Source organism: Elaeis guineensis, chromosome 1 (assembly GCF_000442705.2).
Source record: "Elaeis guineensis isolate ETL-2024a chromosome 1, EG11, whole genome shotgun sequence".
Classification (NCBI taxonomy): Eukaryota; Viridiplantae; Streptophyta; class Magnoliopsida; order Arecales; family Arecaceae; genus Elaeis; species Elaeis guineensis.
The window spans coordinates 13,043,242-13,066,429 of NC_025993.2; the positions used below are offsets into that span (position 1 = coordinate 13,043,242).

At 35.9% G+C, this 23,188-nt stretch overlaps 1 protein-coding gene across 1 annotated transcript; it reads right to left on the reverse strand.

Annotated features, from left to right (window-relative positions):
* Positions 1–3,904: 3,904 nt before the first annotated feature.
* Positions 3,905–22,480, reverse strand: LOC140855683 (sister chromatid cohesion protein PDS5 homolog B-like). The gene is given in 13 exon segments (XM_073252064.1): positions 3,905–4,123; positions 8,995–9,043; positions 9,124–9,273; positions 9,353–9,510; positions 9,595–9,740; positions 9,819–10,035; positions 10,158–10,370; positions 13,586–13,706; positions 14,783–14,867; positions 14,870–14,963; positions 15,176–15,373; positions 16,583–16,657; positions 22,397–22,480. Coding segments are annotated over 13 exon segments (1,794 nt in total). The 3' UTR covers positions 3,905–3,919.
* Between the last annotated feature and the right edge of the window lie 708 nt (positions 22,481–23,188).

Genomic DNA, 23,188 nt, shown 5'->3' on the forward strand with positions numbered 1-23,188 from the left:
AATACTCCCAAAATATAACGAATGTGCTCCGTGTTGAATATTGAATATGAACATTTTGAGGAGAGTGTCTTAAAAAAATCATAACTTGAATTTTTCTCCCCAATCCTCTTAAGAGAAATGAACCCTGAAAACACGACCAGAATAAAATCAGAGAAAATACAAGTTAAAAAAGGAACATAAAGAAATCAGTAAACAGCAAAAATGTCAGATGAACTCAACCTCAGGAAGGAGATTGACCAAGATGATAAAAATAGAGATAAATTACATAAATTCTAGTTATTTTAAAGTACTTTCTCTCCTGCTACAATGAAGTAGAAACATAAATAAACATAGAGAACAATAGATATGGACCATATGATTTTTCTGATAATATGTGAATGTACATGTTTGTCCTTGAATATAATTACGAATAGTAAAACTGATCATTTTCAGGTATATCAGTATGATAAGCGACAGAAGAAAATAGCACTAATGGAGGTTCACATTACCATGAGAATATTAAATCTGGGAAATTTCACTTACCAACATACCAATAGCAAGTCCAATAAAGATGGAATGACTGACCTATCATAACCTTGCCAACTGTTCAGATGAGTTCTTCTACCTTTAAAAAGGTATACAACTGATACAAAGGCCCAGATAATGGATATATTCCTAAAGAGTTAGTTAAATTGACGATGAGCAAGACAAGCTGCCAATGAACTAATGCCAAAAATTCTAAAAGAAAATGTTTCACTCCATGGTACCCCATGACAATCTACCAAAGAGAAATGGCAATAGAAAAAGCTCCTTACAGTCCAACCTGCTGATTGGGTAGACTGACTCCGGACAACTGAATTCTGCCATACGTCATCAGATGGATGGTTTTCCATTAAAATTGTGTGATGAGAGGGAAGAGGAAAGATTTTGGGGAGGAAGCAGGGAAGCCAAGAATATAGAAAATGATAGTAACAATCCATGGCTTACAGAACATTTGGGCAAAGAATAATGCTAAATCTACACAGCCTGTCACATACCTTTTGGCGTGTGGACCCTACTGCCAGTCAATGGAATCTTGGATGAAAATAAAGGTATCTATGCAGCAAACATTGAATGCAACTTTTCAGCTACAGATCCATGTAGATCATGCAGTGAGCTAGAAAAATATCTAAAGCTAAACCTAATGCTTACCTGTTAACTGATTATCATTACCTAGATTCAAAAAGTGGGAAGAATGGAGTTAGTAATTTAAAAGTACCTATGAGACATGGTTGTAAATTTTAGCACCTAGTAGTACAAGCAATACAAAGTTCAAATATCCAAAATTATGACAGAGTTGCTAAGTGGTGTGGCAACCAAGGTAGGAGGCACCTAAAATGACACAATGCTGGCCCCAAATATTTGTGACAACCCTTTAAAAAGCAATCCACCAAAAGAATTGCTCAATGCTACAGAATGAAATTATGATGCACTTATCCTCAAAATACTGCAAATTCCAAATGTGGTAACAACATACTTCGTTCTTGTCTTGAGAGAGGGTTTTCTGTTCAAGGAAGCACTTGATGATGTAAAGCAGAAAAGAGGCTCATCCAAAAAAAAAAATGGTGATCTTTAAAATCATCAAATTTAACACAAGTCCCCATAAGGCCACAACTGCTCAATTCACCTGTCTAAAAACTTCAGATAGTGCCCCAGATGTTGAACCCTTGCAATGGTATCCAAATCAAGTCCTTCCAAGATGGGCTGCACATCAACCATGTCTTATGTGATTGATCATGTTACATCAAGATTAACAGTGAAGTCAAAGCCACTATTCAGAGTGTCATTTTTTGGTGGGCCACTAGGTAACCCATGATTACTTTAAATTTTTATGGGAAGCAATGTTGTTAGGTGTGACAAATTCTCAGTGTGCCTAGGCCATCCCACAGAATAAGCAAATTTAACTGCTCATTGATAGCTGTAAGCATTGAGGCATTTCACAAAAAAGTATTTTTGGTGGCAGGTTACTTGCCGCCAAGCACCACAGTGCAGTGGCCTTGCACAGATCTTATCTAGGTTTCAACCTCCTCAACCAAATATTTAGGTGCTAATGCCGGTCCTCAGCCCGCACAGTGCATGCCAAGGTATGTACATGGTTTAGCATGACACTGGATACCCGCACCACCATCCTTCCCTTCAAGCATGGTGGAATTTGGAGCGCAAAGAAGGAAAAAACAGAGAAGGCCTTCCACAGCTAATCTCCCCTTATTCTCTAATCTTCTCTCCCTCTTTTTTTCTCCGCTTCTCCATCCCTTCCTCAGTATTCCATTCTTCTACTGATGTGGATTTTGTTAGCTGATTAGACCAGCACAGATCTCATTATTGTCCCAACAATCATTGGGAAACCCTCAAAAACTCCTAAAGGGTCACTCCATAAACCATAGTCTGATTCCCTGCCCACCAACCCCAATAAAAATCCTAGAAATTTCCTTTGAACTGACCCACATGACTACCTTGTTAGTAAACGAACAATATATTTCTCCTTTGACACCCCTAGTAGCCATCTCAAAGCACATATCCTGTACTACATCAACAAGTGATCAGTCAGTTGTTCCTTAATAACCCAAATTTTTTACTTAGAGGTAATAACAACACTGTACATTTTATAGGAACATATTGTATGCAAAGATGGTTTTGGCTCTTACCCAATTGTATCAGTTTGAAAGAAGCTAGTTACATTATTCAACGGTTAATCTGAATGCACTTAATATTTGCTAGGACCAGATCTATGCTTAAATTTATTTGCTACTGCATGTGAGCATTTCTGATTTAGACATAATATTTTTTCATGTTAACAATGTCATGGTACTTTGGGTTACATCATAGAATATTGGCAGAGGAAGCCGACTTCACTTCAAAAAAAACTAAAAAAAAAAAAAAAAAAAAGGGGCCGAAGCTCAGGTTTCTTTTCGAAACAAGGGCTCTGCCTTGTTCTGATGCCACAGAGGAGAGGGGGCTTCCAAAGCCCTCCCGCCCGCGGTCATCTTCCTCTATCTCCCTCCCTCTCTCTTTTCCTCTCTCTCCCCCCTCCCTTGCAGGTTCCCTTTTGTCGATGTGCGCCAAAAATGACACAGCACAATACCATACCGCCGGCTAACTGGCATGAGTGCTGGTTCCGGTACTGCAGACCTTGAGAATAATAATACAGTAGTAATAATCTCCTTGATTGTTTCCGTGCCAATATATTTTTGATAATGACTCTATGTCCCTGGATTTTTAAAATTCCGACAAAAAAAAAAAGGCCCAATATCTAACAGTTTTTTCGATAATAAGTAGCATTGGAAAAATTATTTAGTGTTTCAATTTTAGTAAAGCATATAGAGCCTCAGTTTGGCAGTTTTAGCAGCTAGACTCCAAGTTTCAAAGTTCTTACCAAAACATCAGGAAAGTTTTTCCAAAAAAAAGAAAAGAAAGAAAGAAAATGAAACAAAAGAAAAAAAGTCAAGAAAAGGTACTACTGCACATTATTATTTTGTTTCATATAGGACCTGTTTATGAAGTCAATATTGCAAATAAATGAAATTCATAAAGTATGCTATTATATGTATTGATGAACTCCAGTTGTTTAAAAATTTTGGTTTGGCCAAAGATTCCAGTCAAAACTGGTTGAAAGCAACAAAAAATTGATCAAACAGCAGATGATAGTCCAAACCAAGCTTCAGGTGCCAATTCAAGCTTGGTTTGGCCAAAACTTCAGACTTGATAGTAAGCCTTTTTTTTTTTTTTGGCTCTCTCCTTGAGAAGTCTATATTACTTCCTAACGTGATCATAAGCCTCAAATGAAATATGTAACCAGCAAACTATCTCTAATAACTCTAGTCAAGAAATTAAAAGCCATCTAACATATAATGACTCAAGAAAAAAATAAGGAAAACATTAATTCCAGATTTACTGAAAGAGATCATGTACTTGCCCTGATGGATTGAACAGTTGCAAAAGTAGTTTGTTCATCAACCAATTCAACCAATGCTTTAAAAATATTTTTATCTTTCATTTGGTGCAATTTTTGAAAACACTCCTCAGCTTTAGAAGAGTCTATGAATGAGCTGGACATCTTCATAAAAGATTCTTGGATTCTCTTGTGCATTTCTTCCGAAGCATTCTCCTGCATTATAGATTCAAGTAAATTTTCAGAGGGCAATGCTATAACATAAATGTATGTTAGACACATAGCATCTTCAACTACACCATTATGCAATGAGCTGAAAATAAGAAAAGAAACGCTAAAATGGAGATAATTTTAGTGAACTACAAAGTGACCAGAATATGTCAAAGCTAGATTTTGCTTATTACTTTAACCCTGAAGGATGAATATTCTTAGCTCGTGATTATATTGACAGAAATTAAAGCATAGGTTTACTAATTGTATCCTGCCTCATTTGTAAAGTTGTTCCTTTGGACCTCAGCACATACTTGTGTCAACAATCTTATGATGAAGAATTTGGGACATCAACATTTTCTGATGATCAAACATTAATGTTAGTAAATACTAGAAAGGCTAGCAAATCCATGATCATATAATTTTTTTTAAAAAAAAAGATAAAGTTAAAATAGAGAGTCTTAATCTAATAAGAGATCTTTAAATTTCATCTTACGAATAAAATCTACTGAAGAGCTAAACCAAGGTACTACAGATGAGCCACTAGTGCAAACTTCAAGTTCAAAAATGCATGCGCACATGCATGCATGAGAAGAGGGTGGTGGAGTTAGTTGAGATAGTACGCTCAAAATCATGATGGAATATATCTAAATTGCATTTCACACTTTCAACTTGGTCTACAACATCTAAAATGCCTAGAAAACAAATGTTCTTGAATACCTCACAGCTTCTATCAAGTAATCCTAGGATGGTTCAACATGATATAGTGTTCAGCGATAGACATATCCAAACTCTCAAACTTTTTTGCTCTTTTATATATCAAAATCAACGATCTTATTCTCAAGTAATATGGCCTCCAAGGTCTGTAATCTTGATATCAAGTATTGTCCCAGTACAGTACCAAAATAAATTGTACAGACACTCGAGCTGTGTATAGGTTCAGTACCAGTTTATTATTTTTTACCTCCTTTCATTTTTTTGACTTTGAGGCTTATTTTAAGATTATATATCTCTAAGTTAAGATTTTAAGTGTGTTTAATAATATTTTATTTCATATTGATCCCAAGATATTGCAAGATTGCTTAATGGATACAATTGCAATTATTAAATATAGATGTGCAACTCAGTGTGCAAATGCATATCATTGTACGTCATAATTTTTGTTATATGTATCCTTCTTTCAACCATTACCTTTTCTTGAACTCTCACTATTGACTTTTGTCATCCTCCCCATACTTTTAACTAAATTGTTTTTGCCTTCATTTTATAATTTACATAGGCAACATTGTCTTGATATATAGGTAGACATGACACAAAGGTCTAGTTATTGTCCTGCTCCTAGCGCTATGGTTGCACCTCTCTATATCTCTCTCTAATTGTTGCTGCCCGATTTACAATCAATATCAACTAGAGAGGCATTGGCCTTAACAAACCAGCAAATTCAAGGAGAAGACTTCAACAAGTGGATTCCAAGGTTTATTTCCAATTTTTTCTATAAAATTCCTATTGAAGACAGTATCAAATTTTAGCCTAGTCCTATATTCATAGTTTAATACTAGCATGTTTTCTTATTATTCGGTTATATTTCTAGTATGATTTTATACTGGGTTTAATACCCAAATTAGGGATCATGTCTTAAATATACACTCCAAGTTACAAAAAAATGAATTTTAATTCAGATTAATATAGAACCCTACTTAGGGGAACTACAAAATTTTGGCATGATTTTCCCTCATTACCAATGCTCGGCCTATTTTGGGCATGGAAACAGAAAAAGAGAGAGAGAGAGAGAGAGAGAGAGAGAGAGAAAAGAATAGTGAAGACAAGGGATGGGATTATATTAAATTTGCCTCGGATTTAGACTCAAAATAAAACCGCTCAGTATTTCAAGGGAAAAAAAAAGAGCCCAAGATGGCCTTCTCCTCTAGTATTGGAACCGGGATGGCTCAACCGCCACAAAAAGCTCCGAAGTGAGCAAAACCAGGCCAAGTCGCCTAACCACCACAAACCACTCCGAAGTAAGTAGAATGAACATGATAAATGAAAAATAATTGTCCATTAAAACAAATGAGAAGTTTGCAAGTTGAACAAGTGCAATATCTATATGTGATAGAACTAGAGGCAATATAGTTCTTAATGATTAGCTCCTTTCGATGAAAACTACCAACAGCATAATTATGCTTATGGGCTCATAGTATTGAGCACATGCAATGCACGCAAAGGTAAACACAGATGGTCAATATCATTTGATGAAACATTGATAATGCACTCCCATTTTTACCTCATGCATTCCTCTTTTATCCTTCCTAAAGCAAGAGTTGAACTAATGGGTACAACGCCTAGCAAACCATGCTGAACATGATTCGAGGCATGCTAAACCAGACCGGTCGGTTACCAGCATAGCGGCTTGAACAAGACAATAACCTCCCCTTGGCTTTCTTGATGCTTCGAAGTTCGAACCCTTGCCTCCCCTCCCACCTCCTCCTCCAGTCTCTCTCTCTAGATGAGTCCCCTCTCTCCCTGTCTTTGGGTTTGCTCGAAGCCCTCGCACCAATTCTAGCCTCTCCCTCATCGGAAAGCCCTCAAAACCGCTCCAAAGCCTTCCTTCTCTGCACCCCCCCCCATAGCCTTCCTCTGGATCTGAACGTGTCTGACAACATACCAGCCAGGTGAGTCATCCATCTCCCTCCCTCTCTCTCTCTTCCTCCCTCTTTTTTCCCTCTCTCCCTCCCTTTCTTTATTTTAGAACACTATGGCATGGTAGGATATAGGTCCATATCACACCAAACTAGTCACTAGTCGATGCGAACCCAGTACAATCCAGCAGACCTTGAATGGGAGTACACTATTGTTAAAGTAAAAACACATAAAGTGCCTCAAAGAAAAAAAATGCCAGCATTTCAGTATGGAAGAAGCTTGGAGACTATGCATGATGACTCAAGTAATTTGCATTGTAGTATTAGAGATGATCAAAATCAAATCATGTTTCGCATACCATATATAATTACACCCGACTTGCACCAACACAACAAGATACATGCATTCCATTTTCATGCATAACAACAATGCTAAGAATCACCAGACCAAGGATTGAAGTGCTAGTGCCACAAGGCATTATGGACATTGCCTTACCAAGTTGTGCCATGCCAAGAGATATGCTTTTCCATGAGAACAAAAAAGACAAAAATGAAAAAAAGTTAGAAATCCCTTTTTAACCAAAAATTTTTGGAAAAGATTTGATAGATTGGTGCCAACCCATATCAGGTGTTGATACTAGCCCAGCACAATGCTTGCTGGCTAGCACCTGAAACCATCTGCCAGCAAAAACCACTTTTTGCATCTAGACAACATGCAAGTTTTGGTGAGTAGTACACATTTGAAAACTAGCATCGTCATCAGAATAAAAATTCAAAATAAAATAAAATTCTTTCCAGAAATAACAATTTACTCAGTAGAAGCCTACTTTGTCCCTCATTGGACAGTACATCAATTACAATGCATTTACACTTGCTCAGTTGCTCTAATTGATTCATGGATAAAAAAGATTCTTTGATAGAATCTACTTACCTATCATTCACTGTAAAAACAAATCATTAAAATTTTGCAAGCAAAATGGGTTTTTACACGCCGGAATCAAGTAAGGAAAAGAACAAACTTTTTCTCAAATCTTCAAATACTCAACTCTTCAGATAATAAAACAATCCTTGATTCAAGCTATTTGCTGCCTCTGATTGCAATATGCAAGCTCAAATAAATAAATAAATTATTAAGGTTTTTAGGGGGAAGAAAAGTGGAAAGCAACTTTTGTGATTCAAAAACTTAAGAAGAAAAGGTTCAGCTGGTTTAGTTGTGTGTCATGAACTCCTATTTGTACCAACCTAGACCAATGCACCACTAGATGAGCCAAGGTAAAAAATTTCATACATCAGAACTTAGTACATAAATGATAAAACTTCTATTTTGGGAGCATCTATAAGAGCAGCGGATATATAGCAATATGGTGCAACGGGGCACTTTAAATAATATAAATTGGATGGCTCCAAGAAAGAACTAATAGGAGTGATAAAGAATTAAAGAAGCAACAAGAATCACTTTCATTAGTTATTGGCAGTTCGAAGAGACCAAAGAACAGAACTGAACAGAAAACATCATTAAGTCAACAAGAAGTGAATCATAACAGTTCTTGTGCAAAGACATCATTTACATTGTTCTAGATTTCTAGGGATAGACATAAATATTGCATCTCATGGACTAAAATGATTTACAAGTCAGCTTAAAGCATGTTAGATTAGGACTGATCCTAAGATGCCTGAGACAGAGAAATATTTTGGTAGTCGTTGACTCCTTGCGCTAAACACTAACAAAGAACACATCACTAGGTCAGTGAAAAGAGGGCTAGCATAAGCATACGTGAATCTAATAGAGCAAGGCTAAAAATTAGTCGGATACAACAACAATAAAAGAGAAGGACGCATAACTCAATACTAAGATGTGCTTCAAACTCAAAAGCAGAAGCAGGAAAAAAGAAAATGCCACTTTACATTCAACGATAACGTGCATTTTGAGATACAGGGCCAAAGGAGCTAAGGCAATGTGCTTTAGTATGTAAGATGAGAATGATAGCCTGAAACATATACTTCAGAATCAAAGAACAAATGTTAAAATTCTGCCAGACATGAAAAAATACAATAGTGAGGTGTACATGATTAAACATAACAACAGTACAAAAGAACAAAGATACTAATTTAAGTGTTTATACAAGCCATAACATCAAATCAAAAGAGAAAAGAAAGAATAATATGTAAGAATGTGGGTTAGTGTTATCTCAATGTATTCAATCATCTGAATCTTATTCCCATAAAGAGAGTTCACAGTACCTTCTCCTTCTCTCGAAGAGACAAATATTCTTGCAATTCCATCTGCAACCTGATGGCAGTCATGCTTTGTCAAAAATAAAAAGATAAATAATAGTACATTGAGGTTGAACAGCACACAGGTATAAATACCTTCGTTTTTGATATAGAATGGAGTTTAAAGCCTTGATATGAGGCAGCTTGAAGAGTGAGGAAAATGCAATCCAATGTTCTGTCCTCTCCTTTATAGGAAGTGATAATGGGAATAAATCCTCTGAAAATATGACCTCGATGTTTTGCGGCCTGTAACATTGTACATCCCACATTAGCACAATGCAAACCCAGATAGAGGCCAAACTTAGAAACAAGATAGCCGCCGGACCTGAACTCCTTACAATCTCTGTCGAAGCAGAGAAGTAATATTTTACATGGAATTTGTTCATAATTATCATTAAGCATGAGATGCCCCTTGGTGCACTTAGTACAGTAAGCCCGATACAACTCCAATAGCTTTTGCATCACATTCTTTCTAACAGAAACCTGCAGAGGAGAATTTGAACAGGCACCTTAGAAGTTAGTTCCTTGTAAAGAAATGATAACTGAATTATGTGAATGTATAATCACCTTCTTGTCACGAAGTCGTTCTAGAGCTTTCAATACTAGTTCGGATGGAAAACAAGTTAGGTTAGATTTAGCCAGATCACAGACTGCAATAACAGCTTGTGTTCTCACTTTATCATCAAAATCTAATAGCCTTCCCTCAAGTGCGGCTACCAAAGTTTGCAAAACAGATTCAGAAACATTGTAAGACAACGTTTAAAGTAAAAAATCAACAGCCAACTACTCACTTAGAATATCATGTGCTTCACTTCCAGATGTATCAGCCATATAGCATGCTTTAGCACACTCTATAGCTGCAATTCTAATTTCCGCAGATTTGTCAGAAAATCTTTTCAAGAATTCTACAAAAACTGACCGGTATTCCCGACCAAAATGAAGATTCGAGAGGACAAGAAGTTTCCCAATCAAATGAACAGCCTCCAGGCGGACATCCACCTGATCAGTCTGCCAGAAACATAGATTATATTAGGATTTGAGGAAGAGACAAGAATGAAGGACTTGATTCCAAGATACAATCCACGAATAAGAACAATTTCTGGTTCAATTTTAGTAAGTGGATTACATACTATTAGTTCCTGAGACAAGTTCGGGATGACAGCAATAAGAATCTGGGGAGAACACTGGAATATTTCCAATATAATTTCATGGTAGTATTTATTAAGCTCATATGTCGAAGCATCCCTGTTCAAAATAGATGATGTTAAAAAACACCGAATCAAGGGCTCCAACTTCCCTGCACAATTCTGAATGACAGAAACAGCAAGCCTGAAGGACGTTCCCTGCAAGTAAGCAGTCAGTGTAAGTAAACCACTCATTTAAGCAGTTTTTCCCAGGTATGCAACAAACTACCTTTCCTTTGTGAAAAATAAGGATTTAAAATTTTAAATATCATAACAATTTATGCACTTAAGGAAAAAAAAATCCAAGTCGCGCATTAACCAATATGAAGTTAATCATACGATGTTAAAAAAATCAGAAGAGCAACAAATTGTAAAAAAACTAAAAAAAAATAGAAAAAGAAACCACGATAGATAAACCCTAAGAAAAATATGTAACATAGATCTGACTACCTCATTGTGTCTTAAAGAAGTTTCATGACTTTGATATGAAAAGTCTGATCACACCATTAAGAAGCTACCATTAAGGGGGCAAAAATGCCAAGCCAAGCCAAGTAGTAAACTGTTCGGAATCAGCTCATCCATACTGTATTCCTGCTTTATTGGGGGGCCTCAAAAGAGTATAAGGACACTACTCTGGTTTGGTCCTGTTTATTCATGAACCAAATTGGGCCTCAATAAAAAAAAAGGGTCATATGAACTATTAAAGAATATGACAATCGTGCTCTTGCTTTCACTTGGTTCAAGCCATACCTCCAAGCTCCAGTTATGCGGATTCATCATTACTTTGGCTATGCTTAGTCCTCAGCCTAGAGTTCTCATGCTGGGCCAGACTAACAATTTATATACATGTGTATTTGTTTCTTCTTCCAGCTTTAATGCAAGTTGCTTAACATAACCAATGCTTGATTATTGGTCAACTCAATTACAAAAAAAAAATTAATTGATTCTGATTTCAGCATGTTAACTGTGAGATTTTAGTTTGAGGCCATGTTTAGCGTTGCTTTTATGTTTTCAAAAAGTCGTTCTCAAAAAAATACTTTTATTTAAGTTATCAAATAAAATGTTTGTTTTTATATATTTAGTGCTTGACAGTCATATACTCTACAACTAAATTTACCATATAAGGAAAAAGCTTGCAAGAACAGAAGCTTTTAGCTTCTCTTAAAAGCCAGTTCAGGCTTGTCCTTATTTGAAAAGCACTTCTTTGATGCTGTTTACCAAACATTATGATTTAGAAAGCACTTATTTTAAAAGGTCAGCAAACAACTCCCTCTAAATAGCTCCAAATTCACCCTTACTTTTGGTTTCCCATAATCATTGCATTTTAGATAAATAGTTTGACCAGGACAAACAAAATAAGCTTAAAACAGGGTTTCAGTGTCACATTTGATATCAAATGATTAAAGCAACCAAACATTTCAGCTAAAATTTCTGAGCATGAAAATATTGGATGTTTCAAGTTATGTAACTGAATCCATCCCATTTAAAACTTTCTAATGACCCTCTGGTTCTTGCAACAAATTACCACTGAGAGTGACCCATGGTGATGGGTTAAGACTTCTTAATTTATTAATCTTAGAGATGTAAGCTTGATAATATTGCTGAATGTATACATGTGAAAGAATTTCAATTCCAAGTGATAAACTGGCAGCTACCACCATTTGATACTGAACCATCCCAGGGAAAATCAAGAAACATAATAGACACAAAATAAAAAATTCTAAAAAAAAAAACTAATTGATATATATACAATAATCAGGCTAATTTTCAGGATTAGCTTCAAATACAGCTCTTTCGCATCATTTGGAGATGAATAAAATTATAAAACATCCAATATCAAAGCATACCTTCTTCATGTACCGTTTAGAATTTTCAGATTCATTTAAAGGCTATAGATCTTGATGGGTCACTCACTAATTACACAAGATTAGACTCCGAGGTTTCTCGGCTAGGCCCTCTCTTTCTCAAAGATACTCTGGATGGTAGTTAGGCACCTAGCTACAGACCGCAGACCTAAGTTTGAGAACCCATTGGGGCAGCAACTTTAACTATGATAGATAATATATCGACCCACAAACTTGCTTGCAAGTAGACACAATAAGGTATTTGCTAATCAATATGAAGATTGAGGAATTGACGATCATTGTTGGTGCATCCTTCTCCCTGACAAAGCCATTCAAAGCATGCAAGCAAAGTCATGAACAACTACAAGGTTTGTAGAAGTTAATGGAGATGTATGTCCCTAATATACATTCCCAAAATAAACTGGGTAATTATTAAGCATAAACAATTTGGGTTGTTCGACTTAGCAGTGTCTTATTTAAAATTGAAAAAGAAAATATGCAACCTGTCAGAGATATGACTGGATATAGAGGCATCATTTTCATTCATGTACCTAGAAATGCTAAAGAGATGTTCAATTGGCCTAGTACTAGCAGAGGTACATAAGGCCAGATTGGCTCAAAGGACAGAAATGCTAAAGAGATGTTTATTTAGCATATTAACAGAGGTAGACAAGGCAATATTAACTCAAAGAGCACTTTTCCAAATGTTCCTAATTTCCTATAGTTAGCCTCCTAAGATATTATATTTTTCCAACATAGTTTACATCCTTGCATTAAAGGAGAAGATTGTCGAATTGCCCATCAAGAGAACACAGTAGTTTTTATCATACGAGAGAATTGTCCAAGCTTTTGATACTAGAGAAAAACCAAAAGAATATTAATTTGATCTGACAGATGAGAGACCTTAGAACTACCTGAGGGATTGAGATTGAAAGGTAATAGTTCCTTTTCATCGTAACCTCATGTGAACGATGCTTACCCACATACACAAAACAAAAGCAAAGGGAATTTAAATCATATAGATTTTTTAAGTTCTTAGCACTAGTTTCGTATTTCATAATTCTCACTATTGCCCTCTTCAACTCGGCCACTTACAATGTGTTACTCACAACATATATGAGCACTCCTTAAGCTTTGAATCACAAATAAAATGAAAGAAAATAACAGAAGTTCTTCCCTGGAAAATCAATGTATGGTGTGCTTTCTTCGCACACAACCATATCCAAATTAACACAAATATCTCTTCATTTATATAAAACAGCATATAAAGAGAGATAAGTGTTATTACATTAGATAAGAAAGAAGAAAACAGACAAATGGTTGATCTAGTTTCAAATATATGTGTGTGTCTTCAAGTATATTCCAGCATCAAGTCCCGACACTTCTCTTTCTGTTGATGTAGGCTTAGTATCCAGCATCTCCATCACAAAAACCAATTTAACAATTTCTAATTAATTAGTTTGTTATGAAGAAACAGAATATGTCCAAAGAACCTTCTCATGGTAATTCTGCACCACTAGAGATCTTTACCTTTTCTTCCTTTAACAAGTTTTGCAGGATCACATCAAGAAGAGGTTGAGAAACTTTCTCCTCTAGAATAACTGTCATAGTAGACAGCATAGCCTGAAATAAGCTTTGATGGTAACCTTCTCTGAACAACAGAAGATTGCGAATCAGTAAGCCACTGAGAATGAAACATTTAATTGGACAATTAGCAAGAAAACAGATAACAGAGATAAGAGAAACACAGATTTGTATTGAAGAAGAAAGAAACAGTTGGTGCCGATCTTTTAATTAAGAAGAAAAATTCAACCCAGAAAAGTGAGAATTTGAAAGAAGGCAGATGATAGAGCCCTAGAGTTTTTTTTAAGACCTTGATTTAGAAATTGAGGTCATTTTTTGTTTAGATTGATTTTCCATGAAAGTGGAGAAAGACTACTTGATTTATTTTTCTAGAGTTTTTCAAGACCTTGCTTTAGAAATTAAAGTCCACAAGGAGAAAAGTAAATCAAGAATTCTTTCTCCATTTTCATGGAAAATCAATCTAAACAAAAATGACCTCAATTAGAAACCAAACAAAAGTTATTGGGACGATGAATCTTATGATATTGTTACTTTATCTGCTAAAATATGCAGAAAGAAATGGAAGGATTAATGGGATAATTACGATCCTTCCTAAAATAATGCAGGCCAAGGTTGTTGACATGAATGAGCCTTCTTCAGAAGGCAAGTCTAGCAGCCAGCAGCTATTTGCACCAAGATAAAGACTAACAACGAACCATAGTTTTTTCTTAGTTTTTCATGTTTACTGAGATAGTTTTTTAAGAACAGCTAGTTTGCAATGTCCAATCCCTTAACCTATTCTTCTTATGTCCTAAGAAAAGAAACCTAGAAGGCAAAAACATTTTTTAAATTCTAGTCACACTAGAAAAAGATGTTTCCCCCTAGGAATTCAGTAGGGGAACTTTTTGTTTGAAGAGCTAAAATCTGTAGGCCAGCTCCACAATAGCACATAGCTGTCAAGTCCTTGGCACGCAAAAGGCACACTAAACAGACTTGGGTTGACTTTTACAATTCGTTACCAGAACATGTTGCATTTTGAGTTGTAATTCCAGGGAATAAAATGCAAAACCAAGAACTAAAAACTTATTTAAAGGAAAAATGAATAGATGATCTAATTCTATATCATGCTATACCAAGAAAAGATCAGTAATTTAGAAACCTTACTTCACAACAGAGAAAAAAACTTTGAACAAATCCAGGACTAAATCATCGCAGCCAATCTCCAGCATTATAACACAGCATTTGAGGCAGCAACAGTCTCCAATATCTTCAGCCTCCTTGTAAAATATGGACTGGAGGTATCAGCTAGATCCACAAATGTATTAATAATAAGTCTGAAAATATCCTGCAAATTAGGTGCAGCAAGAGAAAATCAGATAAAAGTGTCCATCCAGACAACTGCTGATCTATTTTTCAGAGCATTGTATCATGGAGACACAAATTTTACATGATAGCAAATCATAGGCCATTCTAGAGGAAGATGTTATACATAACAGCCAAGTGAAGAAAACAATAGAAATTGTTGGCAGCAGGACCATTAGCAGAAGCATTTTTCACCTTAAATATTTCATCACTGAAAGGTGGATCAGGTGCAAGGACCCGGATAATTTCGGTGAGACAAGCTGCAACCAGTAGTCTGACATCTTTATCTTTATGTTGAAGCAAGTTGTTTTGAACTACAGAATTAATTATGGGCTCCAAAGCAGTCTGTAGAGAAGAAGACTGGCTTAACTCTGATAATGCACTTTCAGCTTGCTGCATAAAAAAGATTTAGGACAATGAGGATGTTAGACCTTTCCTGGTGAAACATTACTTCAAAAACTTCATGGAGTAACTTACACATGCACCCATTATCACAAATTATATGGGAAATTATACAAGTAATCATAATCACAACCCAATCAGCCTTAGCTCAGCTGGATGGAATCCCTCGCCACTTAGGAGGGTTCCGGGGTTCAAATGTTGGTGCTGTCATCCCCGCCTTATTTTTTGAAAGAAGTCCAAATTATCACTAGAAGAAAATGCAAAGATTATTGCAGAAGGCAAAGGTGTCCTACTAACTAACATGGCTTGATTTGAGTAAGATTTGAAGGAAAATGACAGATACAAAGCAGTAGTAGTAGATAGGTCTCCTACGTTATGCATCAATTTCATATATCTGATCTTAAAATTTTCTTTATCCAGCTTCCTTGTTAGAAACCTACGTTGTCATGCTTCTTGATGTACTCTTGCTCCTCGTGTTTGGAGAACTTAACTCCACCAGCCATGTCTCTGTGACCCATTAACCATCACGAAACTCAAGCACTGTCACCCATGCAAATATCAGGAATTCAATAATCTACATGATTTTTGTCATTGCTTCTTGGAAACAAACAAGGCATCAAGAATGCCTTTACTATGCTTCAGTTTCTGGATTCCTTACCACAAGATAAGCTATCTTCCTCATTATTAAGGCAGCAGTAAGCTTGTCTCACAGCAACACCAGCTACCATTCATGATGAGGCATAACACACCTTGCTATGATTTATGTTATTGACCACATTGTTTCAAAACTACTTGCCTTTCTTAGCCAATTCACTTTTACAGTAACATGAGCCAATAACGGATATTGGAGCGGAATCCAGTTACTCTTATCCACTTACATTACAGCTTATCGCTCATACACCTGATGGTTATTCTCTCACTACATTTTCTTTATTCTATCGATAAATCACCACCCAGTTTCCTCACGCCCAGTCCAATTAACGCTATGTTTTCATTCTAAAATAAATCCCATTGAGCGTCTCCATAAAAAACGTATAAAACACTGGAATAAATCCATTTCACTCCACCACAAATCATAAAAGCGATCAAGAAAATAAACATTAATATCACACAAATATCAAAACAAATCAAGAAAAGAGCATCGAACGTAGAAATGGCTAGGGTTTTCAATGAGTCGAGGTTCGGGAAGTTGATGCGCACCTTAAGGAGCTTTACGAGAGCGTCCTTGTTGAGGCGAGGCTGCGAGAGGCGCTTGCCGACCTCCACGATGGCTCGCTCCAGAGGAACGCCATGACGATGGCTCTAAGTGGAGCCCTAGAACCCCAGAGGGGCGAGCGATGGCGTGTGAAATTGATCGGACACTCACGATTAGGGTTTTGGGGCCTCTCGCGCTCGGATCTCCGGCGAGGAGAAGCCCCAACCAAGCTTATGTAGGTGAGTTTTAAGCTGCGTATTGGGAACCGGTTAAGTGGGATCCTTTGGGCGGAGAGAGATTTCCCTGTGATGATAATAAGATGCCACGGAGATGGATTAGGCTTTTCTAAATGTACGTGGTGGGACAATGGATTCGTAGGAGTTTCGGCTGGCAGCTCCCGCTCCTTACCATGACCCGAGGCACGTGACCAAGCAAACTAGCACTGAGAGGGGGAGGCTGGGTGCAACGTGAGAGGAATAAAATCGAAAATTCTCCATGCGCAGCATAGAAAATCCAACGTGAAGCTCAACATTTTATTCGATTGATCCATATAATCATAAATTTTAATATATATTTAATATTTAAATTTTATTTTTATTTAAAATTTGAATGATAAAAATATTTTATTTTTTAAAAAAATTATGACATTCTACATATAAAAAATCATAATTTTTATCCACAAGATATCATAATATAATACAAAATGTCATAATTTTTTTTAAAAATAGAAGTATTTTTTTCATTTAAATTTTTTAAATAAAAAATAAAGCTGCAAACATTAAATACGTGTTAGAAAGTTGTTGGACAAAAATACCCCTTCCATATTATGATATCCTGGACCATATTATGACATTTTGGACCATATGATGATATCCTGCATATAGAAAATCATAATTTGATATAGGATGTCATAATATGCATAGGATATCATAATTTTCTGAGCCATATTATGACATTCTGCATATAGAAAGTCATAATATGCCACAGGATGTCATAATTTTTTCTAAAGGATAGAGGTATGTTCGTCATATAAATTTTTTTAACAAAAAAATAAAATTACAGATATTAAATGTGTGTTGAAAAATGATGGCTACGTGGATCAATCACATGAAACATTGCACTCCAAGTCAGATTTTCTACACCACCCGCAGTGCACAAAGAATTTCTCCAAAAATCATATGCGAAGGATACTATATGCCATCATTAGGACTGAAATTGGGCCTCATCACTATCGTAAGCATTCAAAAAATAAAGATTAACTCAATACTATATAAACAGCGTGAGTCGACATCATATCTGTATGGATCGTATTTAGTTGCGGTTGAATGATTTTAATTTTAAGTGGAAGATGAATAAAAGCTTGATTAATAAAGAGACAATTAAACGAAAGAGCAAGTAAATAAAAAATTAAATAAAGTTTGGTTTCAAGTATGAAGATGGGTTTTCAGTATCTCAACTACTTTCTTGTTAGACAACTTGTATCCTTCTTAACATATCTTGAATTGGTATCTAATTAATAAAGATATAATCTATCTTAAAGAACATGGCCTGTACCTTTGGATCATGATCCATCCTTTAAAGTTATAGGCTAGTCAAAATTGTTTAGATACAATGATAGAAAAAATTTACCTAAAATAGTCTATCCCAAGAGCACGAACCCTATCTTTAAATCATGGCTCGTCCCAAAGATCATAAATTATTCTAGAATAAAATTCTTATTTATGCAAAGTAGAATAAAGACAAAAAAGATATAAAACATGAAAATCAAGTCTTTATTGCATATTAAAAAGATAATACAAAAGATTTAGAAAAGAATGATACTATATAGATAAGTTACAGCGATTTTCTGAGATGTGATGACTAACCGACCACGGGGATGCTTCTCGCTGAATTCTTCATCCTGAAACTCTGAGAACTTCCTTCCAACGGCTTGAAAAAGGATCAAAGCAGGAGGAGAGGTTTTATAGAGAAGAAGAGAGTTTAGAGTTGATTGATTTAAAAGATGGAAGAGGAAGTAGGCTTGCTGGATTTTTGTGGAAGAAGAAAGGTTGAAGGAAGCATGAGAAGGGAGACTTAGGCGTCTGATTTTTCTAAGACTTTGGATGTGGGGTTTCTAGGATTTTGAGGGAAGGAGCAAGGGTTTGGATGGCTGGGTTTTTGGAGGAGGAAAAGGTCCTAAGGCCGGTTAGGGTTTTGAAGTGGAAAAGGTTGGTGTGGAGGGGCTTTGAAGTTATGGACGTCGGGACTTGGGACTTGGACGTGGAAAAGCTTATCTCCCCTCATATAGCCATCCAAGGGCTTTAAATAGATGTGGGGATTAGGGTTAGAAGGGTATAGCATAAAGATTAAGGACCTTTGGATGTGGAAGCAAAAGATCTTATCCAGTGGATTGATCCTTGATGAATATCCATATTTGCTTCATTGAAAAATTTCAAGTTGTTAGAATCTGAATTTTTCTTTAATTCTTCCTTAAATTCTTTCATTAAGCTCCATGCTAGGCGCCATCAATGTCAACCCTTGGATGCTTGTTTGGTTGGTTCCCCTTCGTTAATTGATTATTTACGTTCACACTTAGATTTATGTAAAGATGATTTTATAATCTGAACTCTTAATCTTAAGCTATGTTCACACTTTGGTTTCTTCATGAATACCTTCTATTAAAGCTCTCCTCTAACCGCCATGATTCTGGACCCTTGGATGATGGTGAGCTTAGTTTCTAGCCTTTGATTTCTTCATGAATTCGTGTGAAAGTATTCTAAGGATTGATGGTCTTTAGATCTTCACTATTTTTTTCTCGACCATTGATTTTTTTTTTTGCCTTGGATCTTCATCTTAAGCGCTTAGATCTCCACCATTGGTTATGGCATTTTAATGGAAGCCCTTGGATCTCTTTTATGGCTCTTGGGTGCATTTGGGTTCCAGCTAGATTAGACCAAATTGATGCTAATTGAACCTAATCTTCTAATTTCCTGCAAAATAAGTTGGAAAGCATCAAATTCAAATTAGTACAACTTAATTGATGATGTTTTGAGTGTTTTAATGTATAAATTCATATGTTGATCACACCCGTAACTTAGTTTTTGCTCGTTCTCAAGTAAATTAGTACAACTTATTTGATGATGTTTTGAGTGTTTTTAATGTATCAATTCATATGTTGATCACACCCCTAATTTAGCTTTTGCTCGTCCTCAAGTAAAATAGAAAAATTAGCAGTGAGTACTAACTCGATCTTGAATTAAAAGTTAGGTTAGATATTCATAAAAATAGCTTATCTCCGACCAGACTATCATAGAGGTACTTCATCAAATTATTAATCGACGTAATTAGTGATTGAGTGTTAGCCATAAAAAATTTTTGAAGATCTTCTTTTACCAACTTCTTATTTTACTCTTTAAATCTTTTAACTAAATGTGAGCTGGGTTTATTATCTTCTTGCAATTTAGTTTCCCTTATTATCTATTTTTTCTTCTCTCTTTTTTTTCCTATACCTTCTTGTAGACCCTTATTGCAAGCATTTAGCCAATGATTCCCAAATCAGTTGACTTTAGGATATTAGGTATAAAACACCCATTGAGCTTACTGACTCAAGTTCAAAAAATATGATTCTTATAATTGGTTTCTTGCATCCCCACCGTTTGATGCGAACCATAATGCTTACTTAGGTGAAGGGACCTGGTTACTCAGTGAAACAATGCTATATATTTTTTTAAATAGATTTTAAAAAAAAATTTGCATACCTCGATCTTTCCATCTAACCCTCATGAAGTAGATTTTTCATTGAGATCGATAAGAAAAGAGCTCTGAAGTCACTCTAAAATTTGATCTGATCTAAATCTTATCATTCATTAGATTTTTTTAATAATTTGCCCTCATTATCTAGATTATTGATCACTCATTGATTAGGGTGCCTAATTAACTTCTAATCGAGATAAAATTTGAGTACGTAAAGCTATTTTTTTCTAATCATACTTAAGGACTTACTTAAATTTAAGTTGGTTATTCTCCCTCCCTCTAACTTAATTTTTATCATCCCCAATAGAAGAAGAGAATAACAAAGTAGAATAAAATAGCGAAAAAATTTGTAAAGAAAGACACCACCTAGATTTGATGTGCTTGTTAATTGTCAGATGAGAGATTTTTTCTTTGTGGGCGTGGAAGAAAAGAGAAGAAAGGGTTCTTCTCTAGATTTCTAGTATAGAGATCATGTGCATAGTTTCAGGAAGAAAAGAAGAGGATCTCCTTATTCTTCTTCATCTTTCTCTATATTCTCCTATTCTTCTTCTTCTTTAAGAGTATCTTGAGAGAAAAGAAGAATTTTTTTTAATTATAAAGATGCGATCTCAGCAAGGGAGCTAGCATTTTTGTGAGATCAAGAAGCTTCTAATCAGATCGAGATCTCTTATGGATATCCATAAAGGTTGGATACTTGTGTGGCTTCAACGGACCTTCTGAAGATATCCAAAATCATCACTTCGTAGGTGAAGAATAACTCATAGTGAAGATCCAAATTTGAAGAAAAGAAAAGCGAAACAAATATGTGATTCGATCTCATATTTATTTTCATATTAAAAATCAGATCATTTTATTTCTGCACATGAACTAGATTCTTATGTGCTTTTATATGATGAATGTATGTTATTGATTAAAAGAATTTTAATCAATCATTCTGCTGCATTTTTATTTTGAAAAAATTTTGAAATCTACATGCACAAGCACCTCAGAAATCTCCACACTGGTATCAGAACCACGGGTTTATATGTATGAAAATAATATGCATGATTTGAAAAGGATTTTCAAAATCTGATTTTTAATCCATACATGAGATCCATACCTATTTGATTTAGATCTGAAAAGGATTTCGAGATCTAATTTTGATTCATATATATGATATATGAAAGTATGCTTAGGTCTGAAATTAGTTTGTATGATCTAAATTTTGTTTATATATATGATATGTGATTGCATGTTTAGATCTGAAATTAATTTCTATGATTAGAATTTTATTCATATATGTGATATATGATTGTATGCATAATTTAAAAATTATTTCGAGATCCAAAACTTAATTTTCATGCAAAAAATTTAGATCTAAAGATTTAAATTTAAGATCTGAAATTTGTGCTTGTACATGAGGGATTGGTCATGGATAGATCAAATTAGGTCATGTAATTGGATTACACCTAGGATTTTTGATTTGACTATATTGGATCTAAATTGATTTAGCAATTGATCAAATCGAGTCAAGTATTGATTAGGATTAAATCAATAGAGCTTAAGATCATATAATTATTGTAGATCGAATCGATTGACATCTATATGTAGAATCAATTAACCTAAGAACTTAATTCGGATCTGTGGGTCGAGCCTGATCCACCTAAGCTAACCTATTTGAACCAATCAACCTATCGATTTTTAAGATAAGTAATTAAGAGGTGATTACTTAATTAGGATCAAAGTTTTGAAAATCAATATCGACAGCCATTCCGATCAGCCAACTGTACGGTCCGGCACGATTTCGTATCGGATCAAATTAGTGCGAACCGACGAAGGGAGGATCAGAGGAGAAAAAGAGAGAAAGAGAGAAAAAGAGAGGAAGAGAAAGAGAGAGAGGGGTCTGTCAGAGAGACCGTCGGAGGGCCTCCGACTTGACGTCGTGGCCGTCGGATGGCATAACGCCGCCTGTGACTCCACAACATGAAACAGGGGTGATCGCCCCTGTTTCACGGGCTTTTTTAAAAAAGCTCGATGACAGTGAAGCTGGCAATGGATTTGCCGGCTTCACTGATCGTCTTTTCTTTTTAAAAATGACCAATGCCTACCGCTTCTGCACCTTCATCCACTTCGCTTCCGCCGCCTGATGGCCACGACGGCCACCCAGAGCTCTCCGATAGCCTCTCCACCATCCTATCCTCCTATCTTCGATGGTCTTCCCCTCTCTCTCTCTTTCTCAATCATTGCGGCGGCTTCATCGGGCGAACCAAGCTGCGACGACTTTTGCCACCCTCCGACGAACGCAGAGGGCCACCATCAACTTCCACAGAGGGCCATCGGCCTCTCCCTCTCCTCCTCCTCTCTCTCTCCCTCAGTTTCTCTCTCTTTCTTTTCTAGCACCAGTGTGCGCTATTTTCTCCATCGGAACCGCTCCGATTTTCCATCGATCCGATTCGACATGCCTCAAACCATCCAATTTGAGACAATTCTGAGAATCATGATTAGGATCTTTGATCCCATCAAGGAGACGCCTCCTATCGATCTCCATTTATCTGGCAAATTTAGAAGATTAAGACTTGAATATGATTGCTCGATGATTTGGTTTAGCCCATGCCTATTAGATCAATTATTTGATGACTGATTAGATGTGATCTGAATCAAATCTCTCCATAAATATTAAGCCTTCGATCTTCCACCGTTGTAGATGTGCGGATGTGCTACCAACATTGATTATTCTTAGCTAGTCACAGTGATTCAGTTGCATTAGAAACACACAACCACTCTATTAGCAAAGAGTTGCTCCATGATAAAGATAGGGTTGGATCCAATATCTATCAGGTGAAGGACCCAATGATGATTTTATACCTGCTTATGAAGGATGGATCGAGCTTAACTAAGGA